The 19789-nt window shown below is 51.0% G+C and overlaps 1 protein-coding gene across 2 annotated transcripts; it reads right to left on the bottom strand.

Annotated features, from left to right (window-relative positions):
* Positions 1–17404: 17404 nt before the first annotated feature.
* On the bottom strand, positions 17405–19190 carry Gadd45g (growth arrest and DNA damage inducible gamma). Of its 2 annotated transcripts, none has more exons than XM_075969635.1 (4): positions 19014–19190; positions 18424–18525; positions 18108–18321; positions 17405–18016 (listed from the first exon to the last, which is right to left on the bottom strand). In XM_075969635.1, the coding sequence occupies exons 1-4, from the start codon at positions 19064–19066 to the stop codon at positions 17906–17908; spliced, it is 480 nt and encodes a 159-aa protein (XP_075825750.1). In that variant the 5' UTR covers positions 19067–19190; the 3' UTR covers positions 17405–17905. The 2 variants fall into 2 exon arrangements, with proteins under 2 accessions (XP_075825750.1, XP_075825751.1); XM_075969636.1 differs by having other exon boundaries at positions 19010–19181.
* Between the last annotated feature and the right edge of the window lie 599 nt (positions 19191–19789).

Below are 19789 nucleotides of genomic sequence, written 5' to 3' on the forward strand. Positions count from 1 at the left end.
AGCGTGGGGAGCTGGCTCCCACCTGGCTGAGTCTTTCTCTGCCTCGGATCAGGCTCCTTGGCTCCTGCAAAAGTTCAGCTGGGGCACAGGCCTCCCGCACACTGCAGCCAGCCTTGTAAACAGCTCTCGGGCCAGCTCCAAAGGACCACAAAGCAACTTCTGGGAATGTTCCCAAGCTGGGAGTCATCCCCAGCTGTGCGACCTTGAGTCAGTCACCTTGCTCTGAGAGCCTCCTTGGGCAGCTCTTCTCAGGGTGAGGGGGTGTGGACCGGCAGTGCTGGGGCCCTAAACACCGGCTCCCTGTGCTTGGAAGAAGACCGTTTACAAGGAAGCCCGGGTGTGCAGTTCAGGCAGTTGGTCTCCAGCTGCGCTGTTCGGAACATCAGTACTCTGGCCTGCTGACCAGACCAGTCAGGGTGTCTGGGCGGAGTGACACCACCACCAGCCGATGCCAAGCACAGCTTGGGTGCAAGGTGGGAAACTGAACCCGACGTTGTACCTTCTTGTTGCAGGGGACGGCTCCGTCATGTCCAAGGACTTAGCAGAGGCTCCTTGCTCTGCAGCTGGCAGCCCAGAGTCCTTGCAAACCCACCGGTAACTAACCAGAACAGGATTCCACTCACGAGTCTGTGCACCATCCGCTTTTAGCCAGAAAGCTAATGAGGCCCTGCAGCTACCCCAGTTCTCTAGGCTAGTGTTCTCTCTCTCTCTCTCTCTCTCTCTCTCTCTCTCTCTCTCTCTCTCTCTCTGTCCTCTCTCTCTTCCCTTGCATTTTTATTTTTGCTCAGCACACATCAAGAAGCTTTAATCTCAGATGCAGCTCACTTTTGGCTGTCTGAAGCTGACAGACCTGGGCTTTCACCCCACTAACTTGTTTTACTTACACTTTTATTGTCTGGGGGGACAGGGGGTGTGACAGGGACAGGGGTAGACTAGCAGCAGGGTGCAAGTGTAGAAATCAGAGGGTCAGGAGTCAGTTCTCTCCCTTCATTCCATGGGGCCCTGGGCTTGAATTCAGATTCTCAGACTCGGTAGCACGCACTGTTACCTACTGAGCCATCCCGTCCATCTCCCTCCAGCCAGTCTAGACAGCCCTATGCGATGAGCTCGCTTGCTGGGGTTCCCATTTGACCTTCCTCCCATGAATCTCACGGGACGACTCAAAATTTTTATTTGAAAAGGTTTCATATGTTATATTTAAAATGTTAAAATATTTTTAAATGTTCCTTAGGACAAATGATGAGGCATAAACATAGGTCCACGATGGCTTCCGGGTGCCCATCTTCCCTTATGGCTGCTAGTGTGGTCCAATGGGAAAGATGAACCAGATTCCTTGGGAGTTTGTCTACCTCCAGGGCATGTAGGGAACCAAAACAGGAACCCAGCCCCAGACCCCAAGAGATGGGTCACAGCAGTTTGTGGATAAAGTTACAGCTACAGGGTCAGGCTGGTGGTAGAACCACGAAACAGTTCCATGCCCGCTAGGGAAATGTGTCTGCTTTCCGTGGCCATAACTGAAGGCCACAGACTGGGTGAGGAGTGAAGGAAAGAAGGTCAGTACTGGATGTCGCTCAGCTGGTAGAATGCTTGCCTTGCTGTATAAAACCCTCAGTTTGATCCCCTGCATAGACTCGGTGTTTGTGAGTTCTCCTGTAATCCCAGCCCTTGTGGGGGGTAGAGGTAGGCTCCTGAGAAGCTCAAGGTCAGCCTTGGTAGTAGTGAGGTCAAGGCCAACCTGGTGTACGTGTGCCCTGCTTCAAACGTTAAAAAATTAGTTTAAAAAAATAAAGAAAAGAGGTCTGGTTTCATGGGTGTTGGGATGCAGGAACCTCAGCGACTGATGGTCTCGTTAGCAGATTCCCAAGGCAGCCAGTGCATCTCAGGGTGAAGGACGGGAAATTAGCATGTTTGTATCCCTTCTGATCTCTCGCTGTCTTCTTGGGAAGCCGCCAGTATTTGGACACAGGGTTTCACTCTAATGTCTTTATTTGATATTAATCACCTCCTAAAAACATACCTCCAAGCTCCTCAGTCTACTAGAGTCCCAGTCTCCTTACTACTCTCCCACAACATGGACTAAACTCCAGCCTGAGTTTCAGGGGAACAATCCACACCCACGCACAGAAGGGCAGGAAACTGAGCAAACCGGGAAGCCCTTGGCGTCACCCTGCAGGGCTTCTCCACGTGACCCCTGTGAAGCCATTTGCATGGACTCACGGCGGGGGGGGGGGGTGCAGGGGAAGCTCCTGGGGTAGCTCAGGACCCACCAGGTGGAAGGGCAGAGAGTGGAAGTCAGCATTCCAACAGGTGTGGCCTGGAAGGCAGCCTCCAGCCAAAGAGGCCTCTCTCTGAGCCAGCTCCTGACAGATGTCTTGCTGAGGGCTGACATTTGCTCTCAGCTACCAGATCCAGGCCCCACAGCAAACAACACAAGCTTTGGGAGAACCTGAGAGCTGAAATTCGCACCGCCACCCCCCACCCGCCCTAATTGCTGGCATATGCAAGATTTAGCAAAGGATGGAGCCACCAGGCTTCTGCTCAGAACAGAACATGCTGTGTGCAGGCTGCATGCCCTTCACCTTGCCCGGGAATTCCTCAAGGCGCAATGTTCCCGCAGCCTGGCCATTTAGCAGGAACCAAGCACTAGCCATTCTTTTCACCTTGTTTATCTGAAGTAATTTGCAGCCCTGGGACAAAAAGAGCAATAAATGTCACAAGTGCCAGAGACAGAAGGCTGCAGAAGGAATGCCTGGTTCACATTTATCCTGCTGGAAAACGCAAAGGCTCCATCACCTACTTTGAATAAGCCCCCTCATCAGGTCACCTGTCACCTAACACAAGCAGGAAGGAGAAGGGCCAGGTCCAAAGACCACAGCCACCTTTGACTTTTGTCTTAATTAGTTTGTCGGCTGGGTGAGGACAGACTCTGAGAAGGATGGACAAAGCCAAGCTCTGGCTGTCACCCAGGCACTTGGAGAACTTCTGGGGACCCTAAAGGAGAGCCAGGGAGGACAAAATAGGCGGAGAACGCTACTGGCAACACACTGACGGGCATGCCCAGAAGGCTGTGAGAGACAGGCCAGGCCACCATGCTTGGCCGCCAGGATCTCTCCCAGCGCCTTTGCTGAGCTCTAGCGGCCACATCAGCATCGCCTTTCTTACCCTCTCATCCTTGGCCCCCACTGCTTTAACACTTACTGGCAGCACATATTTAATTGGCAATATTTGTGCATACTTCAGGGATGCACACCTCATAATGTTCAGTCCCAGGTCCTTGGCATCTCCATGCTTAAATGACCTTTGGAGCCTTTGAACTCCTGACTTTTAGTTCTTTGCACAGCACACGAGAAGTTGTGTTGGGCCATGGTTCTCCACCTCTCCTTCAGAGCCCTGGGACTTGTTCCCCATGTCTAACTGTTCTCAAGGCTCTGCTCCCCATCTCTTTATGCCTCCAGCCCCCAGTGTCTACTATCCCATTTTCTCCTTGCCTGAGATTAACCTCTTGGTCTCCTGCATACAAACATACATACATATATACATATATAAACACATACATATGTAATCTGTCCCTGTGTGCCTCCCCATATGTCACCTTAACATAATGGCCTCCAGCTTTACCTCTATTGCTTCAAATTACAGGACAAATTTTGTTCTAGCCACTCATTGCTCCATGGACACCTTGGCTGGTCCGTACCTCAGCTCTTGTGGGAAGCGTTGCTGTCAACATGGGCACACAGACCTCTCACTCTGCTAAGGTGATTTCATCTCCCATGGTGACACACACAGAAATGAGTTTGCTTGTGGTATATGATACTTTGGTTTTTCAATGTGTGAGTAACCTCCAAAGACAGATGCACCAACTAGAATATTTTTCACAAGAAAAATGCTTTTGAAAAAGTTAAGGAAGCCAGGGGAGAGACCACAGTGCCTTGAACAGCCAGCCAGAGTCAAAAAGAACCAGATAAACATATCCTTCAGGGAGAAGGTCCCACTCTCCCAGCCCCTGGAAAAATCCCTGGGTAGGTGCCAGGCCTGTCCTTTCCCCAGGAGTCAACTCTCTGAGGAGAGGCTCTGAGCTACAGAAGAAGGCACCCGCAACTGTCCCTAGAGGAATCAAAGCTTTCATTGATCTGGCTAGCAAGGGGAAGATGGGTGGGGTGCAGGCGCCTAGGGCCTAGGCCTCGCAAGCTCATGCTTGCATCTGGCAGGAGCCTTGGGGATCTTCTCATTCAGTTCCCATTTCTTTCCAAGCGATAACAATGCACACTGACACCCCAGGTCTAATCTTGTATGAATGGGCACTTCCTGTCTCAAACCCCCCTGACAGGAACCACAGCATCGGGGGCAGGTCTCACCAACACTCAGCCTCAGCAGACGCTGCGCCTGGCACATGGTGTGCATTTGTCCATTAGGTACCATGCCACTTGATAAAGGTGAGGAGGTCTGCCTTCCAGTCAGAGTTACACAGTTACTGAGCTATAGGCCAAAAGCTCAACCCTTCTCTCATGAAGCTCCAGCAGCAGACAGCACCTCCACTGCCTGGGGCAGTCTCTACAGAGTGGTCACTGGTGTCTTCCTGGTGTCATTCTGGTCAGCTACCATGATTTCATACAGCAGCAGCCTACTTCCCCACCACAAAAGGCACCTAGGAGTCCGTCTCTGACCAGGACCTGCTGGAGCTCCTATTGAGTCCTATTGAGTCCACTGCTGGAACAAAATACCCCAAGTTGGGGAACTTCCAAAAAACATTTATGTCTCCCAGCTCTGAACCCCACAAACCCAACACTAAGACACCATCAGGTTCCCTATCTGGTGAGGGCTTCTCTCTGCTTCCAATACTGTGCCTGGCTGCTGGGATGTCCCGAAGAGAAATACCATGTCTTCACAGAGTGAAAGGGACAGGTGTCTGTAATATTAAATACTTAACAAGAAATCTGAGGTTTATTCTGATGTAAAATTTGAAGGAGATGCATTCCTTCATGGCAGTTGGCAGGGAAGGCCTGGTAGCAAGAACAGGAGGCATTGCAGGAAACAAGAGAAAACAGGAAGTGGGGCTACATGATAAGAAATGAAGGCCTACCCCCGGAACCTACTTCCTCCAGTGAGATTCCACCTCTTAAAGGCTCCACAACCTTTCCAAACAGCACCACTGGCTGGAGCCAAGCGTTTAAGGGCACAAACATATGGGGGATAGTTCACCTCCAAACCGTAACAGAAGAGAGGGGCGGAAAGTGAACCAAGCTCCCTTCCTCACCCTCTTCTTTAACAGACGTTAATCCCCACGGAGCGCTACCAAAAGTTCTCACTTCCCAACGCAAACTCATTCAATTCAACTTAAGGTCAATACGTGAATTTAAGGCAGTGGTTCTCAACCTGTGGGTCATGACTCATTGGAGAGTCAAATGACCCTTTGCTTCCACCAAGGTCACCTAAGACCATCCTGTGTAGCAGATAGTTGCATTATGATTCATAACGGTAGCAAAATTGCAGTTATAAAGTGGCAATGAAACAATTTTACAGCTGGGGGTCCCCACTACATGAGGAACTGCATTAAAGGGTCACGGCATTAGGAGGGTTGCGAACCACGGGTTGCGAACTGCAACAGGCAGCCTCCTCTAGTGACCGCTGACCTCCGGACGTGCTCTAAGTACCTGTGGAGAGAGACTTTTTGAGTTATATCCTGTGGTTCTCACTGAGTCCTTTGAGCCCCTACAGCGTGATGTCCATCCTCCCTCACGTAGACTGTCCGCACTGCAGGTGGGATTCAACCAGCTGCCAGGGCCTTCATGCTCTGGGGAGGGGCTCTGAGATGAAGTGCCCCCCCCCGCCTTAGTTACCTGCTTCTCCGGTGGTGTGACCAGGATCCAGAGGGAGGCCCGTGTGAATGGGCAGCTCCGTGTCCATGGTTGATGGCTTCTGCCCTGTGCCTTTAGAGAAGCAGCCCAAGTCCTGAGGAGTAAGGGCCAGCTAGAAAGAAAGAGGTTGCTGCATCTACTGCCTCCTGTTAAACAAAAGCCAGCCCCCTTCCTTGTCTGCCATGCGAAGGAATCTTAGGTAGCTGCACTGCCTGGCATTTCCCTGTGCAAGGAATCTTGGGTAGCTGCACTCCCTGGCATTTCCCTGTGCAAGGAATCTTGGGTAGCCACACTGCCTGGCATTTCCCTGTGCTAGCCAGATGTCTGTTGTAAGAAAATCTCTGAAGTAGCCAACTTGTAAGAGAAAAGGTCTATTTTGGCTTACAGCTTTTATTCCTGTCTATAGGAGATTGGCCCCATTGGTTTGGCCTATGGTGGGTACTTCACCATCAGGAAGACAGCATCTGAAAAAAGTTGCTCATGTTGACACCAGAAGGCAAAAGAGGAGCTAGGGAGATGGCTCAGTCAGTAACATGACTGTCACACAAGTAGGAGAACCCCTCATCCATGTAAAAAGGTAAGTGCAGATGTCATGAGTAGGTGGAGGCAGCAGGATCGCTGGCATTTGCTGGCCAGCCAGTCTGCATCAGCAGGCTCCAGTGCAAAAGCCTGTCTCACAAAGTAAGGTGGAGGGCTGAGCATAATGCTACCCACGATGGTTTAATCCCATTACTCAGGAAGCAGATGCAGGCAGGTCTCTGTGATTCAAGGCTAATCTGGTCTCCACCGCAAGTTTTAGGGCAGCCAAAACTACACAATGAGATTCGACCTCACAGTGAGATTCTATTTCAATAAAAAAATAGTTGGAGAGCAATTGGGGATGATGCCCCCTGTCGACCCCTGGCCTCTACATGCACACACACACACACACACACACACACACACACCCCATACATGCACACAAAAAGAAGAAAGAAAAAAGAGGCTAGGGTCTCAGGGGTCTCATAATACATTTGGAAGGCATGACCCCAGTGACCTAAAAACCTTCCATGAAACAACCGCCAAAGGATCCACTGCCTCCAATAGCACTACTGTGGAGACTAAGTCTCTACCACACAAATCTCTAGGGGATAGTTAGCAGCCAACCCAGTCAGCCCCAACTGACAGTCTGGTGACCTGAGAGTGGAGCCCAGGTCCCTGGGCTTGGTCTGCTTCACTGTCTGGGCCTCACAGAGTTAGAACATGAGCGACTGGGAGAAATCCAGTGTCTGAGAGTGAAGGCTGATACTGCTGAGGGCTTGAAATGGATCTCTAACGGCTGAGCACCAAGCAGACACCCCACTTCCTGGAATTGCTGCATCAGACTCCTGCTCCGAGAAGGCAGTTCCCTGAATTGCTCTGCTGTCGTGAGTCACCCTGGAGCACTTAAATCTTGCCTCAGAGAGGAGACTTCTGTGCCTGTTTTCCTCCTGGCTGTTGCCTCTCACTGCAGCAGTGATCTTGGACCTCACAGCTCTGCTTGCTTGAGTTTCTTGGCCATGGCATTCCAGGCAATTTCAAATCTGAATCTCCCCTGTTCAAGGACTAGCATATTGGGGCTTGATGTTAAGAGTGCTTAGTGCTGTATCCCAGAGGACTAGAGTTAATTTCCAGCACCCAAATTGGGCAGCTAACAGCTGCCTATGGCTGTAGCTACAGAGGATCTGACTCCCTCTTTTGGCCTGCATACAAAGAGTCACACATACACATAAATAAAAATAAGTCTTTTAAAAGAAGGGGAGAAAAGAGTACAGACTACTCTTGGAGAGGACCCAGTTCAGTGCACAGACATGGGAATTCCAAAGCCAGAAGATTCAGTGTCTTCTCTTGGCCTTTGAGAGCACTGCACTCAAACACGTACCCTTGTATACATACACACACACATACACACAAATAAAAATAAGTCTTCTAGAAAGAGGCAATGTAAATGAATAGTCACCAGGCCACCATAATTAGATGGGGATCGACACAGACCCAATGTCAGAAATTAGAATCAAGGGACAGAACAGATGGCCCAGTGGGTAAAAGTGCTGACCAAATGGCCTGAGTCCAATCCCTGGAATCTATGTTAAAATAAAACTCCTGATGGAGAGGCTGGTGCATATCTGTAAAGCCAGCACTTCTACGGTAGGATAAGAGATGGAGATAAGGGATCCCCTGGAAACTCATGGGGGCTCTAGTCATGGAATGATTGCTGTGGGAAAAAACAAGAAAGACTGCTTTCCAAAATTTGTCCTCTGGCCTCCATATGTACACCGTGGCATACACACAGACATGCACAATAATAATAATAATAACAATGATGAATAATTTATTAAAATTGAGGTCAATTCAAGCTACCACACAACAGGCTCATAAACCTCAACCCACAAGCTCTGAAGGCTAAAAACTGAACTATAAAAAAGACAGTGAGTCCCCCTCCCTTCAGAGTGACAGAGCAAAGCCACATCAGTCACTTGGTACGTGATCAGTGCAGCCAGTGGTTAGAGGATGAGAAACCCACTCGGAGGGGAGAGCAAGCATCACTACCCTCTCTGTAAGTGTTCCCATAACCGTCTGTGTGTGCTGCCTGGACTTCCAGACAGCCAGGCCCGGCTCTTCCTGGACCTCATTGATCTACTTTCCCCACATCCAGGGACTAGAGAGCCAGGCAAATGCGTCTGTACCTCGTCACAGGAAGCCATGAGCAACCACGGCACTAAGAGCTGTACTCTAACCCGATTATATTACAAGGCAATTAGGCCAAGCTGCACACATCCCAGGAAAGAGGACCCGTCTATTCCATTTTCCCTCCCAGCCCCTTCGTTTCTCAGAATTCCAAGCTCTGGAAACACCCTGAGGTGGCCCTCGGGGAGGTGGGGGGGTCAGAGCGTCCCTGGCAGGGCCAGATGAGGATTCTGTGGGCATGAGAGAAACTTGGGCCACTGATCTACCCACAGTTTATAGCTGAAGCAAGCAATTCTGCAAAATGAGGACAATGTAACATTTTCTGCACCAAGGGCCTGCAAGATTTCAGATTAGGAAATGAATTAATGGGAAGGCTTATTGGGAAGAAAGGGGAAGAGGAGGAGGGGAGGAGAGGAGAGGGAAGAGAGAGGAGAAATTTCCAGCACAGGCAATCCCCACTGCACACAGTTTCAGTTTCTGTTTTTTCAGTGTGCTTGGTTTGTCAGAGACCAAAAAAAGATCACGTGAAAAATTCCAAAAACAATTTGTAAGTTTTCAAATGACTTTTATTATACAATATCACTAAAGCTTTTGAACATTATTAGTTACTGTTTATCTATTCTTTCTGTGGCTAATTTCAAAATTAACCTTCATCATAGGGACGTGTACTGAAGAAAACTTACCATACATAAAGTCAGGTACTATCTGTGGCTTCAGGCATTCATTTCTTGGAATGCCCACCCCCCAACTCCTAGAACTGCTGTTTCTTGTAGCGGTGATTGTACTCCTGGGGACTTGGCCGGAGGCACAATAGCTCAGCAACCCCATAGTAATGTTGAAAAGTCAGACAGACAGAGAGACAAAGGGAGGGAGAGAGAGAGAGAGAGAGAAACTACCAGACCCTCTTCCTAGGACCATGCCCTTGGCTGCTGTCCCAATTGGCTTTAACTGTCAAAGTGACACAGTCTAGGGTCACCTTAGAGAAGAGTCTCAATTAAGGCATGCCCTGGATCAACAGTTCTCAACCTGTGGGTCATGACCCCTTTGGATTTGCATATCAGATATCCTGCATATCAGACATCGTGCATATCAGATATTCATATTACAGTTCATAACAGAAGCAAAGTTACAGTTAGGAAGTGGCAATGAAACAATTTATGGTTGGGAGGGGGAGTCACCACAACCTGAGGAACTGCATTAAAGGGTTGCAGCATTAGGAAGGTGAGCATGGCAGAGAGTACCATTCCCTGGACAGGTGACCCTGTAGAAGGAATCTGGTTGACTGTGGCCAGCTTGAGTGAACAGGCAGCATTCCCTCATGGTTTCTGCTGTATCTCTAATAGCAAACAGGCCTGCTAGTAAATTTTGCTTGACTTCCTGCCCTGACTTCCCTTCATGATGGACTGTGATCTGGGAAAATAAGCCAAATAAATCCTCTCCTCCCACGGTGTTTCATCACAGCAACAGAACAAAGCCAAAACAGCTGCTAAGAGGCAACCAGCCCTGATGCTTCTTCCTTGCTGCCTTCCCTGTGGCCTCCTCTTCAAGTCAGTACTCAAGCAAAAGAGCCTCCCAGCCATTCCTTGAACTTGACTGAATTCTGATGCTTAGTTTTTCATCTGTAGATCCTCCAAAAGAGCAGGCATGCATGCATAGAGACCCTAAGGACGTCAGGACCAAGGCCCCAGGATGCAGGAGATAGGATGCCTAGAAGGAAGGAGAGGTTGCAGGAACAGGTAAAGGAGCACCAGAGATTTACAGCACAGCACAGGTGGGCTCTGTAGACAATGATGAGTGAGATCAGCAGAAGGGTGTTGTGGATCTGGAGAGATGGCGTAGCTGCTAAGCGTGCTTGCTGCTGTTACAGAGAACCTGAATTTGGTTCCTAGAACTCATATTGAATGGTTCACAACCACATGTATCTCCAGCTCCAAGAGTACAGCTCTCATCTGGCCTCTGCAGGCACTACACTCAAGTACACACACACACACACACACACACACACACACACACACAAACATAACTTAAAATAAAGAGGACACTGGTGTCTCTGGCCATACTGAGCCACACGAACTGCTATAAACTTGGTTTTGAACAGTGCCTGCCCTGTTTCTTCCAGTACCATGGGGCAAACTCAAGGCAGTCAGGGAAGGCTTATCTATGCAGAGTCCTGAAAAGTGCCCAGCTGACCCGTCCAAGACTCTGGAGAATTTGAGCTAGCACTCAGCTGTATTACTGACAGGTACAGGCTCCCTGCGTGGGTAGGAACTCTGTCCTCTTCACATCGCAGGCTGTCAGCCTTCTACCCCATTCCTCGCTTCCCAGCTACCTTCGCCTTGCAAAGCAGCCATGATGGATGTCTCCTGCAGCATACGCTCCTGCTTCCCCTGCTGGTTGACCTCCGCCTTTTTGGGTGCATGTAGCGGGCATCTCCCTCTTCTCAGACCCACTAGTGGGTAACCTTAGTCAGCTCTGTAAAGCCCTTTAATCCACTGGAGAAGAACGCACAGAGCTGGCTCTCCATCACAGGATCATGACAAAGCTCCTGCTGGTGAGTGTCACCTGGGACGCCACTGAGGTAATGACAGTGTCATCTGTCCACCCGACTTTCAGATGAGCTGTCCTGCAGAAAGTAGCAGATGCACAAGGGACCATCTGCCCTTTCATCCCAGCTCAGAGAGCATTTACCTGTCCTAGTAATGACAGGGTTGGAGAAACAGACTCCTGCCTGGACTTCAAGGACCTCTCTGGTGACATTTGTACAGAAACTTGCTCATCTCTGCAACAGATTTTGTTGAATCTTTGTGCTCCTCGGTAGAGAGAACCCTGCACGTGGCCTTCCCAGCCTGACACTGTCAGCCAGTAGCAGGAGTCTTGCTGGTCGAGCCATGGTCAGCCTGAGATACGCAAACCCACGTCCAGAAGTGCCTGTTCCTTGTGGGAAAGGGCCAAGAAGGTGGCCCACTCTGTTCTCCCGGTGACACCATGTTCTGTCCCTCTGTAGTTCTCAGACTCACTTGGCAATGGCAATCTTGACTTTTACCTGATGCTGCTTCAGATCAACACAGTCCTCTGTGAGCTTGTGGCCTCCAGCTTCTTGCAAGGGCTGACTGAGGGGCAGGAGCTGGGAGACTCCATCACCTCCCCTGACACAGCCCTCTCCCTGCCCCTGCTTCTCTTGGCCCAGCCCTCCACCTGCCTCAGGCAGCTATACAGCCTCTGTCATGGGTGCTGTGATGTACTCCATCACTGCCTCCTCAACCTGGTCTTCATCCCCCCACCCGTCTCCTCTGAGCCACCTCCTATGGCTGCTCTGACCTGGAGACTTCCTGTTGCCTAGTAACCTAAGCAACCCTAAAAGTAGGGAGCGATCTGCAATCCTGGCCATTGAGGAAGTGGTAGGAAGGTCAGGGGCAGGGGGCAAGGAGGCAGCCAGACTACGCACAGGGAATCCTGATGAGCGAGCATCTTCCGACGCCCCACATTCCAGCCACTCCTCCACATCATCCCACCTGGTCATTGTTACCACAGCCCCACTGCTCTGCCCAGAGTCCAACTCATAGGTCAGGATCCCGGATCTCAGAGGAGACTGTGGAGCAAGTGAAGACACAAAGAAAGGATAAGTGTGGAGATCCACAGGAGGCCTTTGGCCAGGCAGGTCTGGGGCTGAGTCACAGTCTGTCCAAGCTCAGACTGGACCTCTCTATACGGGTGGAGCCTCACACACAAGGGGAGCTCTGGTGAGTCAGAGGAAACAGGCTCGGGAACACCAAGTGAAAGGAATCAACATAAGCAAGGGGGCCTGAGAGTGCTAGGCAGGGGGGCACTGTGAGCCTCTGCCGGAGAGCTCCACAGGGTCAGGCCGGCAAAGGAAATCCACTTCAGAGAAGCCTGGTACTCAGCAGGAGAGGAAGGGGGAGCCGTGTGGGGCCTGAGACAGAGGAAAGAGAAGAACAGAGGGAGAGATTAGGAGGGAGGGGAATATCAGCTCCTGGGGAAAAAAAGCACAGGGCCACATTCTGGGAAAGGCTGGACGTGCAGAGAAGTCAGAAAACAGATAGATGGGAGATGGTGCGCTCACCGCGCTAAAATGGCAGGAATGTGAATGGTGACATATTTTTAGGTGGCCTGCAGGAATCTCACACCATTAGCAACGGTGTGAGGGAGAAGGAGAAGGTCTCTCCAAGCTCTCACACTTCTGCCTTCAACGTGGTGCCTTCAAGGTGAGGTGAGCGAGGGATGGGTGCGCCTGAGGATTACACTCCCTGTCTACGTGGTCCAACCTGGCCAGGACTGATGGGGAAGTCATGCCCAGCACTGTGTTACAGAAAGGCCAGCAGGCGTTAATCAAAATCCAGGTACTGCAAACAGGGGGAAAAAATAGTTATTTTAAACTCTGCTGCCCTGGTTGGCTGGATGCCTGGTGCCCCAAGAGTAGGCAGCCTCCTCCCAGAATTCACACTCCTCCAGGTAGCCTTCATCCTTTCCTGGAGAAATTTTTTGAACTGAGAGTGAAATCATTTGGCAAGTTTTAGAAGATAAAAAAGGAGGCTTGAGAGCAACTTAAAAGCAGGCCGAGTCACAAAGGACAAATGTAAACTTTCTCTAGGTCAAATACCCAAGCACTGATATGGTTGCCGGCGCCCCACTACCCTTATTGTCCCTACCGTCTTTGCAGCCTGATTGGCCACTCTTCCAGCTGCATGCATCTGAGGCCTCCCATTTGAAATCATGCTTCCCTGTCTGTCCCCAGTCAAGTCATAGGGTCCCCATGGGGACTGCAGAAGGACGGTTTTCTTTGGACCATTTGAAGCCGCTCATTACTGGAGCTGTTAGTCTCAGGACCTGGGATCTGGCAGTCCCACAAGCCAGGCTCAGCCATGTATCTCCAGCTCACTAATTAAATCAGCAAGCGATTGTGAAGAGCAGAGAAAGGAGATTCCATGTGGCCACACCAGAGAGAAGAGCAAATAAAGAGGCCCAGGGATTCCCCTCCCTGTTGTCTGTCTGGGGTCCTGATGTGAGGTTTAGCTTCAACAGAGGCAAGCGGTATGCACAGCTAAGCCGTTGACCTGGGTGAGGTCCCACCTATCGCTGACCCATCTCTAGGCTCCAGTCTGTCCTGCAAGGTAGTCTGATAAGTTATCAGAACTGTGTGAAATCTCCTCCTGGGAGGCAAGTTCCTCCCCTGGCACCAGGGTTTCAGCCTCTCCCTTCCCCCAACATGGAATTCTTGGGGAAATTTGAATTCTTTGGGGTCCAATGTTTCAATAGGCTGATGTCACAAGCACTTTTCTTTAAAATATCTTCTACCCTGTCAGAATGGCAACACGCCCAAGTGAAAAGCTCAGGGGGCTGATATCCTAGAAAACCAATGGAAATCCCAAAACTCTCAAGAAAAAAAGACTATTCTCTGTGTTGCCCCCCCCCCCCCGCCCCGCCGCCTTGCCTAACAATGGCCTTGCTTTTTGATTTAAAAAAAAAAAAAATCAGTTTTTGCTTTTTTTTTTCTCTGCTGGCTCTTTGGAAACAGCAAGAGCAATATACACTATTACACTGGGGTTAATATTTTATTAAAGAACATAATGCCAGAATTAAAGCCTTTAGAATTACAATCCTCTGCCCTGCAGACCTTGGTCTGTGGACAAGTTTGCCTGGCCCTCCCAGAAACTCCCAGCTCTTTTTTCATTTTAATTGTTTTGCTCTTTATTTATTTATCTATCTCGTGTGCGCTCCTGTGGGGAGGGGGCACACTTACAGAAGTCTGTTCTCCCACGCTGACTGTGGGATTGAACTCAGGTCATCAGGCCCTGGGACTTGGTGGCAAGCACGCTGCCTGTTAAGCTATCTCAAAAGTCCAGAGAGCCGTTCAGTCTCCATCTCCTCTCTGGGAAGTGTGCCAGGGCAAGTCTGACAGCAATCGTCCAATGCTAACTGTTCTAAAAGGCCAGTGTGACTATTACTGCTCAGGACCAGCATGGCAGGCTTTAGACACTGGACACTGAGAATCCTGCAGACGAGGGCATCAGAGCCCTGAAGCTGGAGCTACCACTGCTGACCACTAAATCACCATCCAGTCCCAGCCACCTTTTCTTTTTGAGACATGGTCTCTTACTAGCCTGGGTCTCATCAGAGGCTAGGGTGGCTGACTAGCCGGATTCAGGGATCCTCACATCTGCTTACTCAGTTCTGGGAGTATTGGCCCATAGCGCTGAGCTCAGGCTTTTAAATGTTGGTTGTAGGACTTGAATTGTCTTCAAAATTTTACCTACTGGGCCATATCCAGGTGTCTGTGTTGTTTGGCAGAGTTGAAGTGGAAAACAGCTGATCACAGGCTTGAGTGTGCATCTCCATCCCTGTCTGTCTTTTCCAGGGGCTGCAAGAGGCTGCCCACTGAAAAGGGAAGAGGCAAAAGCAGATACAATGTGCTTGTGTGTCTGCAAGATGCGTGCTCCAGAGGGAAACCCCAAATGTGTCCGTGCTAGGCTACAAGGTCTCTTAGTTAGTTTTTGCACTGTGCAAGTTTTCTCCGAATGGATTTGTAACTTTTCTTTTTTTTTGGTTTGGGGTTTTGTTTGTTTGTTTGTCCTGATTTTTTGAGACAGGGTTTCTCTGAGTAACAGCTCTGGCTGTCCTCGAACTCACTTTGTAGACCAGGCTGATCTCAAAATCACAGAGATCCGCCTGCCTCTGCCTCTTGAGGGCTGGGTGGAGTGTGCCACCATCACCTAACATAACTTTTAGAAATTCAAAAACTTCTCTCATGAGAGTAGGTGTCTTTCCAAAATCAGCCGACAGCCTACAAGCTGCAAGTGCCGGAAGTGTCAGGCAGCAGGAGTCAGACTCAGCTCACCCATTTATTCTGTGGCTCTGAGCAGCCAGTAGGGTGGTTGTTTGCTTCTTCCTCTGGCCATTAGCTTTTAGGTCATTAACACTCATTCTGTGCGGTCTTGAGACTGACCTCTGCGCTCACCACTCATGTTCCTCACCTGGGCGTGTTTGCCATGCTTAGTCAGTCCATACCCAGGATGTACCCATGAGTATTCGCCAGTGACCACCGTAAGTATGGAATGTGGTGTGTTTGCAAACACTGGACGCATGAAGGCTTGGTATGGGTCCAGGTGGTAGAGGGTTTGCCTGAATTTTATCCCCAACACCGCACAAAATGAGGTGTGGTGGTGAGGCAGCAGAACCAGAGGTTAAAGGTCATCCTTTGTTACAGGAGTTTGAGGCCAGGACCCTGCCTAAATAACTACATAACATACACTGTATTTCCTGCCCCTTGTTTATTATAATAATATTAACATGCAGATATGAAGAAAAAACAAAAGAATTCAGCACAAATTTTGGCCACCCTCACCCCCCCTCCCACCTACTAGCCACTCAAACCTGCATTCCTTCTCTCCCCTCCCCCACCCTACCCTCCTCTGAGCTGAAAATTCTTGTCTCCTAAAACTCTTAACAGGTGGCCACAAAGTAAGGGCCAATCAGAGAAAGCCAAGTTTCCTACCGGTTGCCAATTCAAATGTTCTGCAAGGGTCTGCTAGCCTGCAGCGTTCTGCTGAGTGCATGCATTTCAGGACACATTCTGGGGTAATGACATCCCCCTTTGTTTTAACTACAGCACACTCTGGCAAGAAGTCATTTTTACCAGCTTGCAGGTCCACTCTGCAAGACTCTCCCACCTAAGAAAAATTAGAGAAAACTTCTAAGGGAAGCAGCAATGGTATTCGGGCACAAATGTGGCGGAATTCTTTTTCGCCGGGGTTGCTTTCCAGTAGAAAGGGAATGCTTCCCTGACCGGAAGTGTCATCGAGCCCCTGCAGTTTTCCTGTCGCCTAATACAGGCTTCCAGAATGTGGAGTTTTAAAAGCGGCACTCAACCAGCAAACCAGCCTCCCTAAGCGCTGCTGGTAAATCGGCCGAATGGCCTTCTAAGAAAAACAGCACCCCACCCCTCCCTTCCCCGAAGGCACACGCTGCCGGGCAGCAGAGCTGACGGCAAGAAAGCCCCACGTGGGCTTCCCCTGACAAACCCAGCCAGCTTGGAACAGGCAGTGAAAGCCAGAGGCACTAAACTAACAGAAAAAGTCCTCTCACTGGGACGTATCCCCCAGATCCTTCTCAAAAGATAATATTGGCTCCCAAGCGTTTCTCCTCCGACTTTAAAAGGAATTGTGGGTAGCAGCAGCCCTCACTGATGTGGGCAGAGGCACTCAGAATAGGAGCTAGCAGATGCCCACCCCACTCAGACTGGCTCACGCTTTCCAATTTCTAAGATACTGTAACTTCCATCACGGCTGTGACAAAATGATGACTCATTCTTAGAACGCAGTCATCGGTATCACATTTGATATTAATACTTTGGTAGTGATGCTTTGTTACAGCAATTAAAAGGAGAAAGTTGCTAAAGCAAGAGCAGTCCACCCTCCATCCACGGGCACGGTTGCAGAAGGCAGCTCATTGTATTGGAAGGCACAGGGCCTCCCGCAAGCTGTCCAGATAAGCAGCTGTTGGGGGCTAAGGGGGAGGGTTAAAGGGGGGGGCGAGGAACTGGAGGCAGAAGTCACTGTTAGCGGATTGGATTGTAAGACTTGAGCTCCAGCACCGGGATGCCTTATCTCAAATATACTCCTGTCTTGCAAGTTTAAAATCTTCCTGAAAAGATAAAACAGTACTCCGGCCCCAAGTTCTCCCACTTATTCCTCGCCAGCATCCCCTCCCCCACCGCCAGCCCCAGGAGGTTGTATCGTCACAGATGCCGTTAGTTCCACCAACCACCAGAAACACCTTTACCACCTCCCCCGAACTAAGACTCCCCTACCCTCAATAAAAGGCGTAAGTTTGGTTTCAGTAAGTTTATTGTGAAATTCAAAGCTTCCACGATAGCGTCCTTTAGAAAAATGAAAGCATTGCCCAGGATCCGTTTCGGAAAGAGCAGTGCAGCCAGCAAAGTCCGGCTCGCTCCTGCAGCTTGATCACTCCTGCAGCTGTACCAAGTCCATCCAGGCCGCCTGCTTTGCCTTTCCCCTCCTTTCACTGGAAGGCTGCTGAGTCACGCCTGCCTGCCTCTCTAGTCGATTCTTCCCGGCCCTGCGGCCAACGTCCTTGCCTAGGCCTTCCTGTGCTAGCAGCCTCTCTGGACACTGGCAGAGTCCTGGGCTCGGAACAAGGTGTCCCCGCGGCCGCCATGCCCCCTTCTTGGGAGGCTGCGCTCCTCACTCTCCAGGCAACACCGCCTGCCAGTCTCCACGCGCACTCGAGCGCCCTCGGAGGGTCACTCCAGAGCCAGCAGCGCGCTAGAGCGTCACCAAGTCGAACAGACCAAGGTCCCTGCCGGACTGTCACTCGGGAAGTGTAATGCTGGGCACCCAGTCGTTGAAGCTGCGGCTCTCCTCGCAGAACAAGCTGAGTTTCTCCAAGGCAGGGTCTTTCCACGTGTCCTCATTAGGGTTCTGTGTTTAAAAATACAGGGGTCAGCCAGGCTGGCCGTTGGCCAAGCGGGTGGGGGAGACTGGCGTGGGGAGAGGCAGTAGCTGCACTTACCGAAATGAGGATGCAGTGCAGGTCTCCCGGCGCACCCGCCTCGTCGTCTGTACCCACGATCGCCGCTAGCCGCTGCACATCACCCACGCGCACGATATCAATGTCGTTCTCACAGCAGAACGCCTGTATCAGCGTGAAATGGATCTGCAGCGCTATGTCGCCCTCATCTTCTTCATCGGCAGCCAGCACGCAAAAGGTCACATTGTCAGGGTCTCTGCAAGGCAGATGGGAAGGACAAGGTCAGAGTCGATGCCACCCCCAGGTCTCCCGGCCGCGCCAACCCCAATCCCTGCACGCGGGGCCTTCCTATACTCACACATTCAGGACTTTGGCGGACTCGTAGACGCCAGCGGTCAGACAGCCCTGGCGCTGCGCCGACAGCAGAAGTTCGTGCAGCGCTTTCCCGGCGCCCTGCATCCTGTGAAAGAACAAGCACCGTGAGTGGGGACCAGCACGGGGACGCGGTGTAGATCCCAGCCCTGACCTCCAAGTCCCAGCTGGCTCTTTAGCCTAGACCTGTCTGGCGCCAGCATTCCTGCCTCTCAACTCCAACCTGGCGCCCACACACCCGGATCCCCAGTCCCGACTTGGCGCCCACACCTCTGGCACCCTAGTCATGATCTGGCGCCCTCATTTACCATCACCCAGTCTCGACCTGGCGCCTGCACCCCCGGTTCCCTGCTCCAGAGCTGGAGCCCAGAGCCCATGTTCCCCAATCCCGACCTGGCCCCAGAATCCCAGACCCTAGCTCTAGGAATGAATTGAATGTAGTCATTGTAGTCCCAGCGCCTCGGCACCTCGCTGTCAGACAGTGCATGGCACCCACCCCGCAAACTTCCATCCTAGAAGACCCTAAAAGATCGCTACCCGACAACTCCAACTTTCGGCACCCCAAAACCCACCTACCTGGCTGTGCTTTCCGGAACTGCGTCCTGGCCACGGACTTCTTCCAGAGTCATTATGCGATCCACAAACAGCAAGTTATCCAAAAGTGAAGAGTGCGGAGGGAGTCGAAAGCAGGTAAGGAGCCCCAGAACCCGATCCGCGCCGCGTGCCCACCACCAGCGAGTGAGCGGGGCACCGCCGCACGAGTCCTTTTATAGACCGGCCCGTGCGACGCGGCCAGCTGGCGGGAGGCTGCGCTCCCATTGGCCAGCGTCCGCTTTCTGATGCAAATGAGGCGGCAGGCCCGCGGCTCGTGCCAGAAGGCCACGTGGGGAGGGGTGCGGGGGATGACACAGCCTCAAATCTGCCGCTTTTGTCAGGGTGTTACCAGGCAGACTGGAGCCTGCAGATTTCATCTCGCCTCTCTTTTTTGTAAGTCCTTAAAAGGAAAAAGTTAAAAAAAAAACCAACAACGTTGTTTGCTAATATGATCCTGGAATTTGTGAAATGCATACTTGGAGAATGTAAAAGCCTTTTCTTTTTTTGCATTTATTTTTATTGAGACCTTTCTAATTTTCTTCTTATTTTCAATTTGAAGGTTATGGGGCTGTTGCATTGAAACCGAAACTTAAAGTCAAAGGTTTGCAACTGCAGCTGACACCAGGTCAACGCAGCCACTAGAACTCAGGACTCAGCGCCTTTCAGGGTCGCGGCTGCAAAGGTTGAACCACCGCCCACCCCACCCCCGTCCCGTCCTGTCCCCCACCCCTGCCCCTGGCAGATCGCTGTGGGGTGCG

The sequence above is a fragment of the Microtus pennsylvanicus genome, chromosome 4 (assembly GCF_037038515.1).
Source record: "Microtus pennsylvanicus isolate mMicPen1 chromosome 4, mMicPen1.hap1, whole genome shotgun sequence".
NCBI lineage: Eukaryota > Metazoa > Chordata > Mammalia > Rodentia > Cricetidae > Microtus > Microtus pennsylvanicus.